The sequence below is a fragment of the Pelophylax lessonae genome, assembly GCF_965119305.1.
Source record: "Pelophylax lessonae genome assembly, chromosome: 2".
NCBI classification, from domain to species: domain Eukaryota; kingdom Metazoa; phylum Chordata; class Amphibia; order Anura; family Ranidae; genus Pelophylax; species Pelophylax lessonae.
The window spans coordinates 300,843,305-300,864,510 of record NC_138769.1 but is presented as its reverse complement, the minus strand read 5'-3'; the positions used below and the strand labels follow the sequence as shown (position 1 = coordinate 300,864,510).

The following is a 21,206-nucleotide window of genomic DNA, read 5'->3' as shown; positions in this document are numbered from 1 at the left end:
GCATTTGCTTTCAACAGCTTATCTGACCTGTTTGCCATATGGCATTATAGGTCCATGTGATTTGGTAAGCGCATATATATTCTATCTATACATCTGGTGGCGTGATTTGATTATTACCTTGACCATCTGCATCTCTGTTGGACTCTACATTCCTTTTCATGAGGATTATGTGTGCAAAGTCTACTTGACCTGTATGCTATATGGCATTATAGGTCCATGCGATTCGGTAAGCACACACATTTGCTTTTTCCATCTGCGGAAGAGTTCCATGAGCCACGTTCAACATTGCGGGGTTTCACACTTCACATATGGACTAATTTTCTATATAATTTGATCAATTATATGGGACTTATTTTCATTTTATTTATTTTGTGATATCTACTTGATTTGTATACATCACTATATTGATTTATGGAACTTTGTTCTTAGGTTGTCATAATTTATCTTACACATGCAATGTGAACATTTTTAATTCACGGATTATTGTTAGCGCTGCACTTTTTGTATATTTTATATTTCTCACAACCTTTTTCAGTTGTTTGTGCTAGCAGCTTATTCCAGTTAGTGCGGTATTTACACTTTTTACTTTTTGACACATACATAAATATTTCCATTTATATACATCAACTCCTAATATCAATTTTATTTATGGTACATCAAATCTGCATATCAAGGTCATCACAAGTTACTCCTATTAAAACATCAAATTGTATTTGATTTGATTTTGTAAGACTCTTACCAGGTTAGGTTTGCTAGTCAGGAGAACCAATAACAATTTGGAAAAGGTCACAGACTTTGAAAACTTCTCAGCAGCTTCACATAGATAGTTTAATAATGGGTCAAACTCTGACTGACAGAATTTATCCTGAAAGGAAAAAAAAATATGGAAAAAATTAATTTGGTAACAAAATGGGATTGCCTGACTTCCCTTTTTCTTGACCCCCAGGAGAACAAATGTTAGTTTATACTGCTGCCTACAGAAAGATTGGACACTGGAAAATAAAAAATCAAGGCCACACTATTCCCTATTCCCAGAATGCCTCAATTTGTAGCAAGCCATACCAAATCACAATCATAAAACACAGAATGGGGAGATCGGTGTTCCTCAATGGATTGATATAAACACAGGGGTGATTTCAGTGCGATTTACATTATAGTCTATGAGAGTTAAAATCTCACTGAAGTCGTCAAAAAAAGAACTTTTTTTAAAATTGCACCAGTTCAAGTTGCACCTAATTAGACAGCGCCACAAAAATACATGAGGTGCAACATCAGGTACGATTTATAGATTGCCACCAGCACGAACCAGGGCTAAGATAGGGAATTTACTGTCAGTACAAAAATCCTAATTTCTCTCCATTGAGGGACACAGGAAGTCATGTCAGGACATCCAAAAATAATGCAACAGAGGGGTTGGCAACTGCAAACAACCACTAAAAGGCCCAACAGAACAAGACTGGAGATGGTAGGAAGGGGCAAGACCAGGTGGCAAAAAGTATGGGAGACTAAAGTTTGATGCCAGAAGACCAAAATAATACTCACACTGGTAGGGAGGTACAAAATGGGGGGCCCCCAAATCATAGACTATAAACGTGGAACTGATCTACTTTATCCATTCAGATGAAATGAAAAAAAAAAATGACTTCCTAATGGGGAAGGACTCACAACCAAGGGGTTAACACAGAGAAGAAACTCAAGGATCGGGAATGGGTAGAGGAAACGGAAACAATGTACTTGTAAAGGAAAGACAAAAACTTCCTAGGCTGGGGAAGGCTCTACATCTCAACACACCTGATCCACCAGATCGAAAAAAATAAAGGGGGGTACATGGCTTGAAGGACAGCCAGAGCTAACATCCACTTCATCAGAAAGGGGACCAACCAGAGAGGAATACTGAAAACAACTTGGTTTTGAAGAAACCAGGGAGTGGAGCAGTGGTCCTTCTATCCCTTTAGAGAATGAAGTATTGATTCTGGGAGTCAGCAAGACCAATACAGCAGGTACAGAGGTGTTTCCTATACAGAGAGTAGGCAAATCTTGAATAAGCAAGGATCAAAACAGATCAGATAGCATTGAGGACCAAGTTAGCTGTAGGGAGAGAGCACATATGGGGCTAGCCCTGAAGAAAAACCTTGTCTGAAAATAAATTGCCTATTCTAAAAACAATAATGCACTCACATTTACAAGATAATAAAAAGTGTATCAATAAGTCTCCAGGAGGTGGTGACCTTCCAGGTGGTCAATGTTGAGCAAGCCCCTCCGGGTGGAGGTGATGTAATGTGCTTGGCACCAGGACGTTAACCAGGGGATCCCCAGGAAGAAGACTAAAAATACTTTTTTTTATGTTATCATTCCATGTCTATCGTAATTTTTTGGCAGTTGCACTAGTGTCCCCCTTTTCTTGCACCTGGGTACATTTAGGGTGTTAATGCCCTTTACAAATCTTTAGTTCCTAAAAACAAGGAAGCTCTAAGTGCTCGGCCTGCACAGCCTACTCACAAAGGGAGTTTACAGAGACAGTTATCACACCTGGGGTTTGTGCCACAGCTCTGAACCTAGATAGCTTTGCTAACACAATATACTCAGGTCTGGAAAGTGCCACAATATAGAGCCCAAAAGTCACATTCTAGGCTAGTGTCAAGCCAGTCCAGGTACAGCATTCCAAAAATCAAGCTTAGAAAAGGATGCATCAAGGAGGCTTGATCCACATAGCTGCAAAGAAAGACCAGCTAAGCAATGATATATCAGGGACCACAACTGGAAAAAAAGTAGCTAGCAAAAAAGGTTAGACTTTTCCTAAGAGTCTAGGAAAAAAAAAAAGTCCTCCTAAAACACTAGCAAAAAGCTGAGGGATGCTGTGAGTAGGATGAGTTATGCTAGGCTAGCCCACAATTTGTTTTTTGCTAGTGGACAAAATCCTCTTGTGGGTGACAGTATACCCTGACAGTCGCTAAATTCCCATGTTCCTAAATAGGTGACAAAGTAGCCCATTTTATGCCTTTACTATAACTCATATGACAAAATAGTTGTTAGCCTCGGTCTCAGTGTTACTCAGCGGTACTAGAATCATGCCTACCAATAATCTGACTATACAAATATTTAGAATTTCCTGTAACAAAGCCATTAATGCCCCCCTTCCTCAAAATAAATATATCTGCTAGTATGATAAATTACAAATGAGTATTAATCTGATTGATATTGTGGTGGGTCTCTTATAATAGTTTGCATATTTGCTTACCTTTTTGTCAATCAACAAGTGCAGGACAATGAGAGCAACTTCAGTACATGATGTATCAAGAATCGGACTGAAAATAAACCAAACAAATATGGATAACTACCAATAATTGTGTAAAACAAGAAGAAAAGTAGTAGGCTAAGGCCAATGTTTCTCTGAAAGTATAAGATAACAGCAGGTTTTGGTATATATTTGTCTGTCCTATTATCTGTAGTAGTTCCTTAGCTAACAATTAAAGCAAGCATGTGATCTCTGAGCTAAACATAAGCTTCCTACATAGACAAGGTAGCCATGACTCAAACACCGCTGGATGTAATAGCTAAGTACCTCCCACAGGTTTAAAACTTAAGGCTCACAAACCTTTTATTCTAAAAACAGTTCAACATATTGTTTTACTAAATAGTTTGCTTGGTTTTCTTAATAAATTACTATGCACTGCTTGCAGTGAATTTTTTAAATAATATAAACATTCTTAATCACCAGTAATAGTCCATTCACACTATGTGGAGTGACCTGCACTTTTCCTCATGGAGAAAAGCAGGTAACTGCATCTACACACAGAATCCAATAGCTTTTTGTGTGTCATATTCAGAACAGAAAGCAGTGGTACACGGTGTTCCAGAGCGGTGTCAAATTAAGCAACATGTTTGCATAACATCCCAATGCGCTGCGTGGTCTCACATGTCACCGCACAGCAGGTGTAGCTGTGCAGTGACATGAATTAAGTGTCTGTTTCTACAGTTCATATGAAGTTCTGGCAAAGATGGGACTATGGGATGCGATTAAAAAAACACATCAAACCACCCCCTGCTGCACAGTTCTGTAGCCCAAAGCGCTGTGCGGGCAGCAGCGCTTTCAGCTGCAGGGCAGTATGAAATGGCCCTAAAGCCAGACAAGACAAGTTAAACCTTTTGCTCACCTAAAACACAGATGCAGCTGATGTGGCTGAATACATTCAGAAACCATTCGACAAAGAAAATCAGCATACACAGTGCCTAACAAAGAAAAGCCATAAAGAAGAGCAGTAAACAGATCCATCAGCTCAACACAGAACCACATTTCTGTCTCTGGACAATTCAAGAACATGTACTTCGGAAACAGGTAACAATGAATAACGTAATACAATTTCTACAAAAGACACACAGTGAACAAAGCCCTTTTAATACCTGGTTCTGCTTGAATTAATATTGGGCCAATAAGACTACTGCAGGCAGAATGGGCATACTTGTTGCAAAACATAGAAAGTGCTGCAGTGAGAGTACGGGATGCTGGTGAAGTCAGTGAGAGCACCTGAAAGAAACAAAGCTCAAAAATTACTGATTGCAGTATCTGAACTGGTAAAAAATGGGCTCTAAAATTTTATGTAAATGGGTGTATCATGCAAATTATAATTTTGTCAGACTCTTTCACCTAAGTCAAAACCCTGTATGGAACAAATTTAAAGCGGACTTTGCAGTCATGGCCAAATTCTACCTGTCTTCGAAGCAAAGCTCTGACACTTCCATGCAGCATCCAAAATGGCCACTTACCGCAACCTACACAATGCTATGGATACATCACTACAATGGCAGTCTCCACAAGAAAAAATAAATAAAAAATACACGGAGACATAAAAAGCTTTGGCATTATAGGGAAGTACTGGGGCTTTGCCTCTCAGAACAGCCTGAGATTCGGCTATGACTGGAAGGTTTAGGAGGCTGAGGTGTCTACCTGTACACCATAACTGCAGTATTTTACCTTCTCTTCAAATATTATTCTAGATATAGAGTATGGTATCTTAAATGCAGCCCCTGACATCCCAGGGAACCACACATAATAAAAATGTTTGTAATGTTAGAAAGGGTTGTCTGGCACACTGCTGAAGGCTAGTCTGAAACTGGTGATGTGCTACAGGTGTATTTGAAAGCTTCAGGAGACTGGTAGGATTGGGATATGTTACATGAGAATGCTAAAAGATCACAACCATTACAGTTCTTTTAAAAAAATGATGCTCCAACTACTGGCTGCCCAAAGGCCACATCATAAGTAACAAAAAGCTGCAAGGTGGGCAATAGGGATCAGAGTTCTTTGTCTAGTTCCTGGCACCAATAACATTGAATTTCCCACCAGAGCCAGTCAGAAATTTTGTGAAATACAAGTTAAACTGCATAGCTTTAGGTCAATACAAACACACTGATGGAAAAGAAATACAGCACACTTAAATTCAAAAAGTACTTAGGTCTGTTTTGTGTTCCCAGTACAGAACTGACTCAACATGATCAGAAATACTATAAAAAAAAAAAAAAAAAACACAATGTCTTTATAGAATGTAAGGTTTACCTTATCCAGGAAGAGGCTTTTGGCTAATGACTTGGCATGGGCATAACTAATGTCCGGTGATACTGTATCAAGGTGGGCACAGAGCTGAAATAGGCACTTTAGGGAGAGCTGCTCAATGCCCGCACTAGAGAAGAGAGTTTCCAGCTGTAAAGAGAAACAGGATAACAGCTAAAATCACGTAAGAAAAGCAACACTATAGAACCCATTGAAAACAAACTATAAATTAGATTTTCCTATTCTGTGTTAATGCACAACAATAACACTATTTTTAGAGAAAACTGCAGACACAATTCAGTGATTCTTCCGCTCATTGAAAAATGAGTATCACTGATATATTTTTCCAGCTGATCAGTATAATTTGAACACAGTATCATCATTAGGCCCCTTTCAGATCGAGTGTATCTGCCTGCTAAGCGGGGGATCCCAACCGAGCAGGCAGATGAAGGGTCCGTGTCTGCTCCGCTATGCAGAATGGACACCGACACAGCCCGCTGTTCTGTATAGGGTGGTCAGATGGAAATGGACTGCCTATTTGTTCCCATCCGACTGTCATCCGATCTGATGGACCCTTCTGTTTTTAGCGGACCGGATCTGATTGGATGCCAGGGGGTGTCAGCAGACACATGTCCGCTGGCATCTGCAGCTCCAAAGAAAACAATGGGTGGTCCAAACTGGTCTGCCTGAAAGAAGGACAGATGGACCCCATTGGTCCGCTGGTGTGAAAGGGGCCTTTCATGCACAAAAAAAATTATCACTCTGAAGACTTGGCCTAAAACAGAAAATTACTTTAAATCATAAAGATCTCTAGGAAAGCTGCATGCAGTCATGATTGCTGTAGGTCTAGAAGTGCTATGACTCTTAGCCCCCTGATCTTTCATCAATTTAAGCAACCAAAGATGTAATCAATTAAGAAAGTATACATACCTGCAAGGGGCTACACAAATCAAATAGTTTGTTCAGCTCTGCTAGAAATTCATGATCCAGCAACTAAAAAAAAACATAAGAAAACACAACTATAAGCTCACTAGCAAAACCCTTACCAGTGCTTTTCATAATAGGGCAAATATCTCTGTCATTACCTCAGACTCCATGTTAAGGTAAAGGAACTGCTTGAGCTTAGGCACATGAGCCTGAAAAAGATGACAGGCAAAAAAATAAAAATAAAATTTCAACAAAACTGTAATATACATCAGAAAAGAGCAGGACAGCCTAGACTACAGACCACTGTTCATCTTGTGACTGGCAACTAACGTTAAATGTATGGAATCCCCTATCTATATTATTAAATAGCTCTAGCGCACAGCTGCCCAGCGGTATCCTAAAAAACTGATATGGCTTACATTGCATCTGATATTAGTTAAAGAGTCCCCATAAACCAACATTGCAGGTGAAAGCACAGACAAATCAAAATGTTTAATGCTTATTTGCAGCATATTTTTATTCTATGAACCTTTTCCTTTTTGTTTTTGACTTGCAACAATGCCTTTAAACAGGCTAGCAAATTTGACAGCTTCAGAAAGTCTATTCCCTAGAAAGCCCCTTCACTTCTTGCATGTTATAGCCCTCTTCTATTCTTTCTTCTATTATATTCTGCGTGTTTGATGCACTTTCATAAAGTGCACCATACCAACAACACATTATAGAAGTCTATGGCAAAGTGCAGCTAACCTGCAGGTGCACTGCGTTGTACCCACAGTAGCAGTCTTATAGGGGGCTCAGGACAGTAAGGGCTTGTTTACATTTGTGGGTTTGGGGAGTGGTAAAAAAAAAAAAGTTAAGACATGTCAGAGGTCATAGTCATGAAACTGCCCTATGCTCCAGGGGGCCAGTGCAACCTCCCTGTCACATTGTTTTACTTTGACAGGAGGGGAGGCAGGGGTGGCATATACAGGAACTGATCTCTATTTTGCTCTTGAAACTGCTGAAAGCCTGCTTCTCCCTCTTGCTGGCATTCAGCAGCTGCAGGAGGAAAACGTTCATTATGCTATTTAAAATAAAAAAATCCAAATTCGGAACCATTTCATTTTACTGTGGCCCACAAGTGGTTACCAAATCATTTAAAGTGGCCCTCGCTCTTCAAAAGATTGATCACCCCTGCTATACAGTGTCGCTTGAGTGGCAGCTCTAATTCTGCTGACATAACATCTAGGATAACGGCAACCCAGCAATAGTTTCAAGGCTTTTGGTTGTCTACACAAGGGAGGCTTTTAAAGATAAAAAAAAAAAAAAGCCTTCAATTTGTTAGATGCATGGATGCTGAAATAGATGGTCTGAAGATGGAGTCACTTTAAGCAAGTGGACCTTTACCTCAATAGATGCAGGTAAAACCGCTCTCTCTTCTGGGGCTTCTGTATGTGGTTCTTGCAGAGAGCTCAGTGGCTGAGAGTCCATAAACAATTCTTTTGTGTCATCATTTACATGATATGTTTCTTTGTCTTCTATCTGTGGTCTGCTCTCAAAATCCATAGTCTGCTCATCTTCCATGGAGACACAGCGATTTTTATACCAGCCTAGCTTAAAATGCCCATGTGGTGTCTGATTTAGCTGCTTGCAGAGAGTATGCAGGCTTTGAGCCACCTCGGGGCTTTGGAAAGGAGTCTGAATGCTGCTACCTGTCAGAAAATGTTGCCTCATATAGAGCAACCAGGCATCTGAGAAGTCATGTTCTACACTGATAGTCTGCAACCAAAGCTGAATGGCTGGAGCAGGCAGGCGAGAATATATAAGGTTCATTAGCCTAAATAAGTTCCTTTGTGTGTGCAGGGGAAGCAAGGCAAGTTTTGGTTTTCTAAGAATAAAAAAAAAAAAAAAAAAAGAAGGATTAATGAGGGAAGTGAATTTCACTGCAGAGTTACACTAATATATGATGCATTGCTTAAAATTATTGCTCACAAATCTTACTAAAACAAATTTAAAAACAAATTCAGACAAGTCAAACCCAATTACTAAACTCTCATATAAACTTTAACATGTTAAAATTAATATAGGTTTTTAAAAACTTTCATGAAAATAACCTGATGATCAGACCATGAAGGTGCAATGCAAGCACTTCCTATCAGAGAATAACAATATTCCGTCCTTGTCCTTCAGCTGTCACCCTGTCACATGCCCTGTTAATGGAGACTGTAAGTGACTGTGCCACCATACATTATGTACAGTGGGTACGGAAAGTATTCAGACCCCCTTAAATTTTTCACTCTTTGTTATATTGCAGCTATTTGCTAAAATCATTTCATTTCATTTCATTCTTCTTCCTCATGAATGTACACATAGCACCCCATACTGACAGAAAAACACAGAATTGTTGACATTGTTGTTTTTCTGTCAGTATGTCAGTATGGGGTGCTATGTGTACATTCATGAGGAAGAAGAATGAACTTAAATGATTTTAGCAAATGGCTGCAATATAACAAAGAGTGAAAAATTTAAGGGGGTCTGAATACTTTCCGTACCCACTGTAGGAATGGTCAATTTTTCTCACTATAATGAAACTCGCCATGAGAAATGGGGTGCAGCCTTGACTTGAGTACATGCAGGTACACAAGTGGTGGCTTCATATGGGCTGCAGATTAGCAGCACCGATATGCCAGAAAGGATGAAAAAGATAAAAACTGTATTTTGGGAAAAAAAAAAAAAAAGGGGGGGGGGCAAAAGTTTATAATAAAACAGTGATAACAGTAAATAACAGCAAATTAGTGTCATCCAGTTATGGGTTAGATGTACAGTACTTGCTCAGGAAAAAATACCACTATATAAAAAAGACAGAATGTCCACTTTAGCACATTTATTGTTTTGTTTTAGTAACAAAAATGTTTTCCTGACAGACTCCATGGCAGCATACGTATGGGTTAACCCCACCTCCACTCCTCCCCTATAGGACCCCACTCCCATACATCTTTGCTCTGAGCCATAAGGCGCGTTCCTTTTTTGTCCTCCTCCCAAGGATCAGAATGGTTGAAGTCTACCGTGGATGAAGTTTCCACGATCAAGGCCTGGTTGTTCGGCAAGCTGTGCCCCGGAAGACGTGTGGAGTCTCCTGCATTCCCCAGCTATTAGCGGGGTGGAGAAGGGCGATGGGTTTGGTGCCATGTGGAGTTCCCAGCAATCCCCAGCTATTAGCGAGGTGGAGAAAGGCGATGGATGAAGTACCATGAAGAGCTTAAGCTTGGCCATTGGCAGGCAAAGCGGCATTACGGCCAAACAACCTTGCTATTAGCAAGTGGTCATAAATGCCCTGGGCCCATGCAGCAGCGTCTTCTGGATCCAGGCATGGTCGTGGGGATGCTGTGTGCGGTGATGTATACTTTTATTTTTTGCATATTCCATGGCAGCAGTTGTGTTTGTTTGTTTTTCTTCCCTGGCTCTAGTGTCTTCCAGCCTATGGCGGCTGGAGCGCATTTACGTTCCAAGCCGCCGTTCTCTCTCTTCCGCCTGGCGTACCTGGGTTACTCCTGCCCAGGGACTCAGCGCATGTGCGCTGTGGGCGGCGGTGGTGTCATTACAGTGGAAAATTCAATCAGTGGTCGATAACGTTGAGATTGGGATTTCTCTGTGGGCAGCTTGATGCAGTTTCCCTAAATGCTGTGTGCAATCATCACAGGTATATGCTCTGCATTAAGACCCTTGTGTGCTGTCTGTGTGTGTGATCCTGATGGTTCTATCACCTGTGCAGGTTGTCTGCCTGTGCAGTATCAATGCCCCCCCTGGTGGCCAGCCCTTGTGTAGCGGGAATGAGAGGGTCTGTTTAACCCTTTCCTTTTCTCGCTTGCCTGGGCATTCCTTTTGGGTTTTTTAAGCCTTTTCCTTTCTACCCTATTTTGTTTTCTTTTAAGTTTTTAAGTCCTAGTTCAGATTGACAATACACGGCACAAGATGATCAAGACCTCATTATGTCACTACATCAACATTCTTCTTCCAGATTTAGTCATCATTAGTCACTATCAGGGTCCAGCCTTCATAGCAGAAGCTCTGAATCCTCCTTGATGCACCACATCCACCTCCATGTCAGCCACTCCAAGGAAGGAGCCTGCTGGGGATGCAGTATTTAGGTCCCAGAGGACAAGTCTCTGTGTGAGCCATACTAAGCCCAGGCGGTTGGAAAAGGGGATGGTGATTTCCAACAAATGGAATTTCTGGTGAGGCGCGTAGTGCAGAAAACCCTTAATGAGTGGGGTACAAGCCACATGCAAAGTCCAACAGCCGTTACAGCGTGTTCTCCCACAAGGGACGGCCAGGAAGAACGGGGAATCGTCCTAATCAAACCATCCATCTATGAAGACCTCAAAGTGTGGCAGAGCGAGAGGGGTTCCTTTGCCCTTGTGACACCCTTGGTCAAGGCAATGAAGGGGGCATTTACAGGAGTAGAACCTGTAGAGTCTCCTGCAAAGCAATAGAAAGTTCTTTAAGCACCTCTAGAGAGAGCGTTCTCATTTCCCATTCCTAATGGAAATAAGGGACATCATACTGGACGAGTGGAGCAAGGTCACAAGATATAAATCCCTTCTGAGCAAGATGGTCAAGCTCTATCCATTCAGAGATAAGGATGTGAAGCATCTAGTAAAATGCTGCCTCTCTAGTCGTTGAGGCCTTAATGAGGCAAGCAAGCATGTCGCTCTTCCTTGGAAGATGCATTGAATGGCCTGAAAGTTGGCCTGGGCTCTTGTGCCCATGTTTAAAGTGATGGAAATGTGGAAGGAGAATGCGGACGCAGTATTCAAGAGCTCGGTAGTTCAGGAGCTGGAGCAGGTTTCCATGGTGAGGCTCCAATTGACATCATCCGCATAGTGGTGCCTGCTAGGTCGGAAGATGACACAGTCTAGAGGGTCGCACGTTTTTACAGACCAGGTCTGGATTTTAGGAATAGCTGCTGAAGAGGACAGATATCCCCACAGAAGTTTGCTAAAAGCTTGACCTTGGGTATCCAAAAAGCTACTGAGTTTGAGCCTCAGACTATTGGAACGTCAAAGCAGTCTTTCCAGGACACGCATGGTCCATCAGAAGTCCTCATCTTGGATTAATTTCTACAGATTTTGCCTCACTCTGAGGTAAAATGAAGCATATACTCTTGTATTATGTAAAGTCACTGGTGTCGCAAAGTGCTGCTGTGCTTGTCCCAGGATGCAAGAGATTTTAGGACATGTACTCGCCTCTTTATGGTCGTTAAGAGGAGCGGCTTGCAGGGACCGATTTTAAACCTTGCACACCTAAACCAATTTTCATCAAAAGATAGGGGGTCCAGCCAGTTGACTGGCTCATTTCCAAAAGACCGAAAGATGCTTACTTTCCTGTGCACATCGTAGACGTCTTTTGCAAGTTCCTTTGGTTCGCTGTAGGTCAAGACCATCTACAGCCTGCTTTTCTACCATTTGGGCTTTCAACATCACCCTTTGTGTTTTAGGGATCTTATTAGTTAAGGTCTTTATCAAAGCAAGGAGCATACGCCTGCATGGTTACTTGGATGTTCTGCTTCTACTGTCCCAAAACAGAGGGCATCTGCTCCTCAAAATTCAGCTGGCGGCTGATTCTGGAAAAGAGACACCTGGAGCCCATTCTGTCTCGTGTGCCTTGGGGCTCAGTTCGATATAATCAAGAGGACCATTGCTTTGTCTCTGGATCCCGATGTTCTGGAACAGAATACTCCTGGCACTGTCTTCTTCCCATCTGCGTGCCTTTCAGCGCCTAAAATGATCGACACTATGGTGTCTACAGATCCAATGGTCAAGTGGACGCTCTGGAGAACGCGGCTCTTCCTGAGGATGTTTCTCCAGCAGTGGGAGCCAGGAAGCAGAATTCAGGTCATCTACATAACCTCAGTGATGAGTGAGTCCCTTAGTGGCTACAATGGAGAAACTGGCTAATTTTGCCATTCCGTTGCCCCATTTCCTGGTTCACAATCACATTTAATACCACCAATATAGCTTGAAGGGCTTGCTGCCTGTCAGGGATAGCTCATAGTAACATAGTTACATAGTCAGTGAGGTTGAAAAAAGACATCAGTCCATCCAGTTCAACATATGATGTGTGTGTGTGTTTGCTTTTAACCGTACATTGTATACCCCTGTATGTTGTGATCTCTAAGGTGCCCATCTAATAGTTTTTTGAAACTATCAATGCTCCCCGCTGATACGACTGCTTGTGGAAGAGAATTCTACATCCTTACCGCTCTTACAGTGAAGAACCCCTTACGCATTTTAAGGTTAAACCGCCTTTCCTCTAGTTTTAGTGAGTGGCCACGTGTCTCATTGTATTTCCTTACTCTGAATAGTTTGTTCCTTATGCTAGGGTCGCCAGTACAGTATTTGTACATTGATATCATATCCCTCCTCAATCGTCTCTTCTCCAGAGAGAATAGGTTCAGTGCTCGTAGTCTTTCCTCATAACTGATGTCCTCCATTCCCCTAATTATTTTTGTTGCCCTTCTCTGGACTCTTTCCAATTCCAGCACATCCTTCATGAGGACCGGTGCCCAGAACTGGACAGCATACTCCAGATGTAGTAAGGGTGATGTACTCGCGCCTAGGAGTTGGAATGTGTTAAATGGGGAGCAGCAAGTAATAAGAATCACTGTCTATTGGAGGATAGTGATCTCAAAAATTGTAAGCAAAAGGTAAGATACTGCGCTACCCCTATATAAGTGATAAAAAACTTGTGTTGTGCAACTGGTCAGTGTATGTACACGTGTGAACATGAAACCAATACTGCTGTGCTAAGTTGCCATACTTGCTGATATTGATATAAATTATATAATAAACAATAATATATAATGAATAGCGAAAAAATTATCTAAAGTGCACGTGCTAATATATAAATTAATATTGCTGATAAAGTGCTAATGAATAAATAAATATTTTACAATCACATATGAACATGCATTCCAATACAAAAGTTCATATAGTGAATAGTAGATGAAAATGGTGCAAAGCCGTGCTCAGAAGAAAGTCTCTTATAGTGAAATTGGAATCGAGTGTGCCGGTGATCCTTGAATGCTAACACTCTGTGCCAGAAAGAGGTAAGGTAGCCCACTTACCAGACGATGTGGATTCTTATGGCGTACGCCGATAAGAATCTAAATCGCTTATTCTGCTGCTCCTGTGATATGGATGGACGGATGGACGGTCTCGTTATGGATACGGATGTATACTCAGTATGGAAGAAAAAAGGGAAAAAGACCACTTCCGAAGACGTCACATTCTGACGAAACGCGTCAAGTTGGCACGCACGTTGCCTCGCTTTGAGCCAGCAGCTGTTAGCATTCAAGGATCACCGGTGTTCCGTGAAAAATCCATACCCGTGAGAAAACCATACCCTCGTCACTTCCGGTTCCGCTACGGAGGGTATGGATTTCTCACGGTAGTTAAACATGCGGCGCTTACATTAAAACAGCTCCTCTGAAACGTAAATCATCTCCGCTCTTCGCCCTGTCACTGCCCTCATCTCCGGTAATAAATATAAAAGCGGATCACGGAGCCGCGATCGCCGTCACATTTACATCACATACACCCACCGCCGCTTTTATATTTATTACCGGAGATGAGGGCAGTGACAGGGCGAAGAACGGAGATGATTTACGTTTCAGAGGAGCTGTTTTAATGTAAGCGCCGCAAGTATTACATTAGACACAGTGCCGTGAGAATTTCATGCCCACCGAGCATGCGCACTTGTCTAATACTTTAATGTTCAATCACGTATCCGGGGCTCTGAGCATGCGCACTGCTGCGCTGCTCAGCTGTTTCAGCCCGGAAGTGACGAGGGTATGGTTTTTTAACGTTACACCGGCACACTCGATTCCAATTTCACTATAAGAGACTTTCTTCTGAGCACAGCTTTGCACCATTTTCATCTACTATTCACTATATGGACTTTTGTATTGGAATGCATGTTCATATGTTATTGTAAAATATTTATTTATTCATTAGCACTTTATCAGCAATATTAATTTATATATTAGCACGTGCACTTTAGATAATTTTTTCGCTATTCATTATATATTATTGTTTATTATTTAATTTATATCAATATCAGCAAGTATGGCAACTTAGCACAGCAGCATTGGTTTCATGTTCACACGTGTACATACACTGACCAGTTGCACAACACAAGTTTTTTATCACTTATATAGGGGTAGCGCAGTATCTTACCTTTTGCTTACAATACTCCAGATGTGGCCTGACCAGAGTCTTGTAGAGCGGAAAAATAATCTCTTTATTTCTGGAGTGAATCCCCTTTTTTATACATCCCAGTATTCTGTTGGCTTTGCTTGCAGCTGCTTGGCATTGCATGCCACTGCCAAGCCTGTTGTCTACCAGTACCCCCAAGTCTTTTTCCATCCTAGACTCCCCCAGAGGTTCCCCCCCTACTGAGTAGCTTGCTTTCTGGTTTCTGGCCTCCAAGTGCATTACTTTACATTTTTCAACATTAAACCTCATCTGCCATGTAGTTGCCCACCCCGTTATTTTGTTCAGGTCCGCTTGTAAGGTTTCCACATCCTGCATAGAAGATATTGGCATGCTTAGTTTAGTATCATCCGCAAATACTGAGATTGTACTAGATATCCCCTCCTCTAGATCATTTATGAATAAATTAAACAGGATTGGTCCCAGCTCAAGGCAGACGGGGCTATCAATTTCACAAGATTGTGTTAAACATTCTGAAACTAAGGGCAGCCTTCTGCACCCTACAGGCTTTTCACCATATAGTGAAGGAAGTGTCAGTGCTCTTAGGCTAGTCAACACTACGATGGTCTCCTACGTTAAAAGACAAGGGGGGACTCACAGCCTGCTCTCTATTACAGAAAGCAAAGCCAATTTTGTCTTGAGCTCAGAAGAATCAACTCTACATCGTTGAGGCTTTTTTCCCCCAGAGTCCAAAATATTCTAGCATACTTTCTTTCCAAAATCCAGTTGGACAACAAGGAATGGTCTCTACATGTGGAGGTTTTTCAGATGCAGATGACCTGACGGATCATTGGAAATGCAGCGGGTCCTGTGCGTTTCATCAAGTCCCGATCATCCATGGGTTTCTACGAAAACCCTGAACAGAAGTTGTGGAGGTAGTGGCAGTGATAGCTTATTGGCCAATTAGGCCATGGTTCCCCTTACTAGCACTGTTCAGCTACTGGGACCCAGTGCTCCTTCTCATCAGGCCAGACCTTCTGTCATTAGGTGCATTTCTACATCCATGTCCAGCACAGTTACGTCTGACGGTCTGGTTCTTGAGATTGGAGGTCCTCGGCTGCTCCCCCTGAGTCATCTCTCTTTCTCTTGAATAGGAGAGTACACAAACAAAGTTTATGGGGGAATCTGGTCAAAGTCTGTGCAATACATGTCTGCTGCTGACAGATCATGTACTGATCTAGAAGTTCTAAATATTCCGGGCTTCCTCCAGTCGAATTTAGATCTGGCTCTACCTATCAGCTCCCTCTCAGGAATTGAAGTGGAGTGTTCTAGGACTGTCTCCATTAAAGGCCTCTTTGTTATGTTTGCCTTTCTCCTGGCTATCACGTCAGCATTAAAAAAAAAACAAAAAACTTTTCTTAACGTTCTTCCAGTTTGTGCGGTGCTTTTACCTATGTTTGACTCCATTCCCATGGGTACATCAGTTTTTAATGGGAACCAAGAAATTGTTCTGCCACCCTTTGGGGTATTAAGTTGCGTCCTTTAGACATGGGAGAGGTCGTCCTGTGGCTTAGTTGGTTAAGTTCATGCCTAATAAACAGGAATACTGAGTTTGACTCTCAGCAGTGCCTTCCTTTTGGTTCTAGGAATCTCTCAGATATTGTGGATCTCAAAAAACTCTCCGATGGCAGCAGCAATGCCGTTGTCCTGTGGGAACAGCTTCAGCCAAAACGCGTTGAACCTCCAGGGGGCACTAGTTAAAGCCACCCGGGGGCGCACCGCCAGCCGAACCACCAGCGAAGAGTGATCGGAGATACCCCTAAGGGCATATTCCGTTTCCTCCACAACAGGGAGGGCGGTCCTATTACATACACAAAGATCAATCCTAGACAGGGAGGAGTGCGTTTTAGAAAAACACGAAAATTGAACTACTCCAGGATGCTTCAAACGCCAGACCTCCGACCATTCCACCTCCTCCAGGAAGCGCGAAAGGGCAGTGCCCCTGTCAACCACCGGAGAGGGGGATGGCGGATGCCTATCCCGGACGGGATCCAAGATACCGTTAAAATCCCCCACAACAATCAGCGGGGTGCCCACTTTGTCTAGCGTGAAGTTAAGCAATTCCCTAAGAACTAAAGATGAGAACGGGGGCGGAATGTAAACCACGCCAACACACACGTAAACTGAAACAGTACACAATGCAAAAAAACAAACCTTCCCTCAGGGTCCACCTGCACCCCCAGTTCCCTGAAAGCCAGCGCCCTGTGAACCAGAACGCTGACTCCCCTGGAATATGTGGAGTGGGTGGAGTGATACCCCCACCCCACCCAAGAATATCGCAAACAGTTCACAGTGTCCCCCTGCAGGTGTGTCTCTTGGAGGCCGATGATGGCTGGGTGGTGTTTCTTCAACTGTGTAGCAATCATAGCCCGTTTTACTGGGCACCCAAGGCCACGGACATTCCATGAGATTACAGGTACTCCAGCCATGGCAAAAGAGAAAGATGTGGTGGGGCCTCTGCCCCCCTGTACCTCCGTCGTGCAACAAAGTAGGGTGCGACATCCAGGAACAAAAGTAAAAGAGGCAAGGTGTGCAGAAACATAGAGTCCAAAAAGTCCGGTATGGGTGAAGTTCTCTCAAAAGCAAAAATGGAAAGCAAAATGAAAAGTCTCAGTCCAGCAAGGCACAACGGTGCCTCGTCATAAAACTGAAAACGGGCGGGCAGCCCATAAGCGGTGAACCCGACAGTGGACGGACAGTCCAGTGGAGTCCACCCGTCCAAAAACGCACAACCGTGCGAAAAAAATCACAACATGCCACACCAGCAGTGTGGGTAGATACAGCAAAATCCAGATATTCATACCTTGCGTAGAGCTTCATCATCCAAACGGGTAACCGTAAACGTCCCCGGCCGGGTCAATTTGTAATCCAAACATGTAGTCACTTGTAGAGGGGAGCAAACCCCAGAACACATCAGGAACCCATCACGCCACCTCTTCAACTCAGTCTCCCGGATCTTCAGGGCGTCTACGGCGGAGAGCGGGCTCGTGCACGTCCAGCCAATTCACCGCGTCCGCGGCCGTATCAAAAAAGTGTGCCCTTCCCTCAGCCGTGACACGGAGGCGAGCAGGGTACAACATGGCATACACTAGACCCAGGCGGCGAAGTCGCTGCTTCACTTCAATAAATTTTGCTCTCTGCTTCTGCACCTCGGCAGAAAAATCAGGATAGAATGACACTCTGACCCCATTGAAGCGTATGTCCGCCTTCTCCCTGGCCAGCCGTAGGATCTTCTCTCTGTCCCGGTAGTGAAGTATTTTCGCAAGCATTGGCCTAGGGGCATTGCCAGGCAGGGCTCTAGTGGGGACCCGGTGCGCCCTCTCCACTGCGAACAGGGGAGAGAAGGAAGCCCGGTCAAAAGTATCGCACAGCCAGGTCTCAACAAAGTCAGTGGGGTCCCGTCCCTCCACCTTCTCCGGGAGCCCCACTATGCGGACATTATTCCTGCGCAGGCGGTTTTCAATATCGTCCGTCTTATTCCTATTAGCCTGAGCCAGCCTAGCCGTCTCCCTGGTGTCCGAGAGTAATGTGGGCATCTGATCCTCTAGGTCACAGATGCGACTTTCAGCAGCAGTGGTGCGTTCCCGCATTTTTTGTAGATCTTGACGCAGAAGGGCCACCTCCTCCGTGAGACCCCCCAGCCTGTCTTTGACAACATTCACGGACGCCGTGCATTTCTGTACAGCCATCAAGATGGGACCCAGGGTGGGCTGATTCCCCTCCAGCACATCTCCCTCTAGCTCAGTCCCAAAGTCAAGTTGCTCAGGTGGGTCCAGAGCCCCCGGTTCCTGATGTGCGTCCCCCGGTGCCTGTGCACCCGGCAGGGGTGCAGCCTCCACAGCGCTGGGTCCCGGGAGGTCGCAAAGCTTCTTTGCGTACAGGAGAATATCGCCAGCACTGTCCTTTCCCCCCGGGCGCCCCGCCTTGGGCTTAGTGCCAGTGTCTTTTTGCTTGTCAGGGCCTCTTGAGGCAGACTGCGGCGTCCCCCCAGCGCCATCCTGGCCGGCCGAGCCAGGGACAGTGCCATCCTTTAATTTACTCCCCCGGGTCATTGCAGCACCCGCGCGGGACATGGAGGGTGTAGGGAGGTAGGGCCCAAGCAGTGAAGTAGTCCCTGGTGGTCAGTGGGTCAGCAGAGAGAGGCCGCGCGCTTACCGGATCCACGCCGCCACGAGCGGGCGCCCGCCGTAGGAAAGGCCGCGGCTTCGGCCCTCGACTAGGCCGCAACCCGGAACTCGGCTGGAAACGCTCCGCGGCCAAAACTAGTGGCAGGCCCGCACTGCAGGAGGTGTCCCAGTCCCAGGGGAGGCAGTCTGGGTCCCAGGTCCGCAAGGATGAAGGAGGATGGCTCAGGATGCAGATCCGGCGGCGCGGCCCTCTCTCCACGGTCCAGACCAGCCGCACACCAGGCACCGATCCGGGGGCAAGTCGTGCAGCACCAGGCTCAGGGGGCCCCCCGAGAAGGATTGGGGTGCAGTAGTACGTATCCCGGCCGGGGAAAAAGGGTATTTTGACCGGATTACTGGAGGAGCCCTGTGAGCTGCTTCCACTCACATGCCCAGTCGGCCACGCCCCCCTCCCTCTCAGATATTGTGAAGTTACATCTAAAAGCTACAGCTTCCTTCAGGCTTCAGAAGGCCTGTTCCTCCTTTGATCCGGAAAAGACAAAGGGAAACGTGCCTCATCTAGGATGATTGTGGCATGGATTGTCTGGGCCATCCGACAGGCTCATAGAGCCGAGGGCTTGGCTTCTTTGGGGAAGATGACCGCTCACGCAACCAGGAGTGTGCCCACATTCTGGGCGGCTTTGCAGCATGTGGTTCTCAAAGTAATCATTAGGGCAACCTTGTGGTCCTTGATCAATACATTTATGGCTCATTATTGTGTAGAGCCGGCCTCTTTATCTTCTGTTAATTTTTGGTTTACAAATCCTGTCGATGGACAGTGTCAATTAAACCCTTATCTTTTGATTCTGCAATTGCCCACTCGGGTGTGTATGGCTAGTTATTTCCCATACGCATGCTGCCATGGAGTCTGTCGGAAAAATGGAAAATTTCCTATCAAATACTTACCGTAATTTTCCTTTCCTGATGGACTCCATGGCAGAAGGAGTTCCCACCCAGAGTCATGAGTAGGCTATTTACAGAACTAGCCTCTGGCTCAGAGCAAAGATTTATGGGAGTGGGGTCCTATAGGGGAGGAGTGAAGGCGGGGTTAACCCATACGTATGCTGCCATGGAGTCCATCAGGAAAGGAAAATTACGGTAAGTATTTGATAGTAAGTATAATGAGAAAATTTCCTATCTGTGCAATCCTCTTCTTTTTGGGTCCCTCACTGGTGGTCCTGTTCCCCATCTGCCAAGTGCCCCCATAGCAAGCCTCCTGCTATGGGAGCACTTAAGCAGGCTCGCTCACAAGCTGCACTCTGTGTCCATTCACACACAGAGCATGACTTGGCCCTGCCCCCGCCCTCTCCTTATTGGCTCACTGGCTGTTATTGACAGCAGCAGATCACAATGGCTCCAGGTGCTGTGTGAGCCAATGAGAAGGAAGAGACTCAGGAGATCTGCTGCTCTTGTGCACATCGCTGGATTGAGATGGAGCTTTTGTGTGTTTAAGGGGGATCTGCAGTGGGAGCTGAACCCAGACGCTTTTTTACCTTAATGCATAGACTGCATTTTGGTAAAAAACCTTGAGTCGTTACAACCACTTTAACCTCCATCTATTAATGCGGTCTCTGGCTTCAATACTTTTGAGTCACAGATCAGGCATCAAAAGCTGTCAAAGTCGTTAGAAACTTGTTTTGGGTTCCATATCAAATCTTTGGGGAGCTAAGGTTCAGGCAGAGATCATTAGTCAGTACCTTCATTAAAGCAGTCTCCTGACATTAGTCCAAGATTATCTGCCACAGAAGTGACTATATGTTAAACCACAGGAGGAATATGAGAATTTAGGGTAAAAAACACTCATTAAACTGACTTTGCTCCAAAAAAATATTAAATACTACTCACATTATCATTTCTCCAGTTGATCCATCCAATGTGGGCACCTTCATGCACAAACTCTCCATTGTACTTATCCAGGGAAAAGGTCCAGGAAAGCACTGCAGAACCCTATGAGCTGCCAAAAATCCATTTTGTTCATTGCTCAGAGCCTGTAGTAAGAGAACAGCAGCTCTCTCAGGGTCATGGTGGAGAGTTCCTGCCATTAGCAACTATAAGCAGGCAATCTGTAATGTAATTTAAAAAAAAAAAAGTCATAATACAATACAAGCAAACATTTCAATAAAAAGCCCACAGCATAATTATTTGTTCAATATTATATCATTTCCAAGCCCTGTTTTCTAAGGCTCCACTATAGTAAGGAAATGTTTTTGTGTGTACAAGTACATTAATCACTGGTTTTACCAAATATTTTACATTTAACTGTGGGACTGTGAAGAAGGAAGCGGCTTAAGGCAAAATTCTAGAACCTCCATT

General features: G+C 44.1%; 1 protein-coding gene across 1 annotated transcript in view; it reads right to left on the bottom strand.

Annotated features, from left to right (window-relative positions):
* The window catches only part of FANCE (FA complementation group E), a gene marked incomplete at its 3' end in the record, with an annotated part of 30,280 nt that extends 9,320 nt beyond the window's left edge, over positions 1–20,960 (bottom strand). The window contains exons 1-9 of the mRNA XM_082244306.1: positions 20,739–20,960; positions 7,862–8,342; positions 6,634–6,684; positions 6,479–6,541; positions 5,555–5,698; positions 4,402–4,525; positions 4,155–4,230; positions 3,239–3,305; positions 740–865 (exon numbers count right to left, since the gene is read on the bottom strand). Coding sequence (XP_082100432.1) covers positions 740–865; positions 3,239–3,305; positions 4,155–4,230; positions 4,402–4,525; positions 5,555–5,698; positions 6,479–6,541; positions 6,634–6,684; positions 7,862–8,342; positions 20,739–20,935 — 1,329 coding nt within the window. The 5' untranslated portion in view covers positions 20,936–20,960. The remainder of the gene's footprint in view (positions 1–739; positions 866–3,238; positions 3,306–4,154; positions 4,231–4,401; positions 4,526–5,554; positions 5,699–6,478; positions 6,542–6,633; positions 6,685–7,861; positions 8,343–20,738) is intronic.
* Between the last annotated feature and the right edge of the window lie 246 nt (positions 20,961–21,206).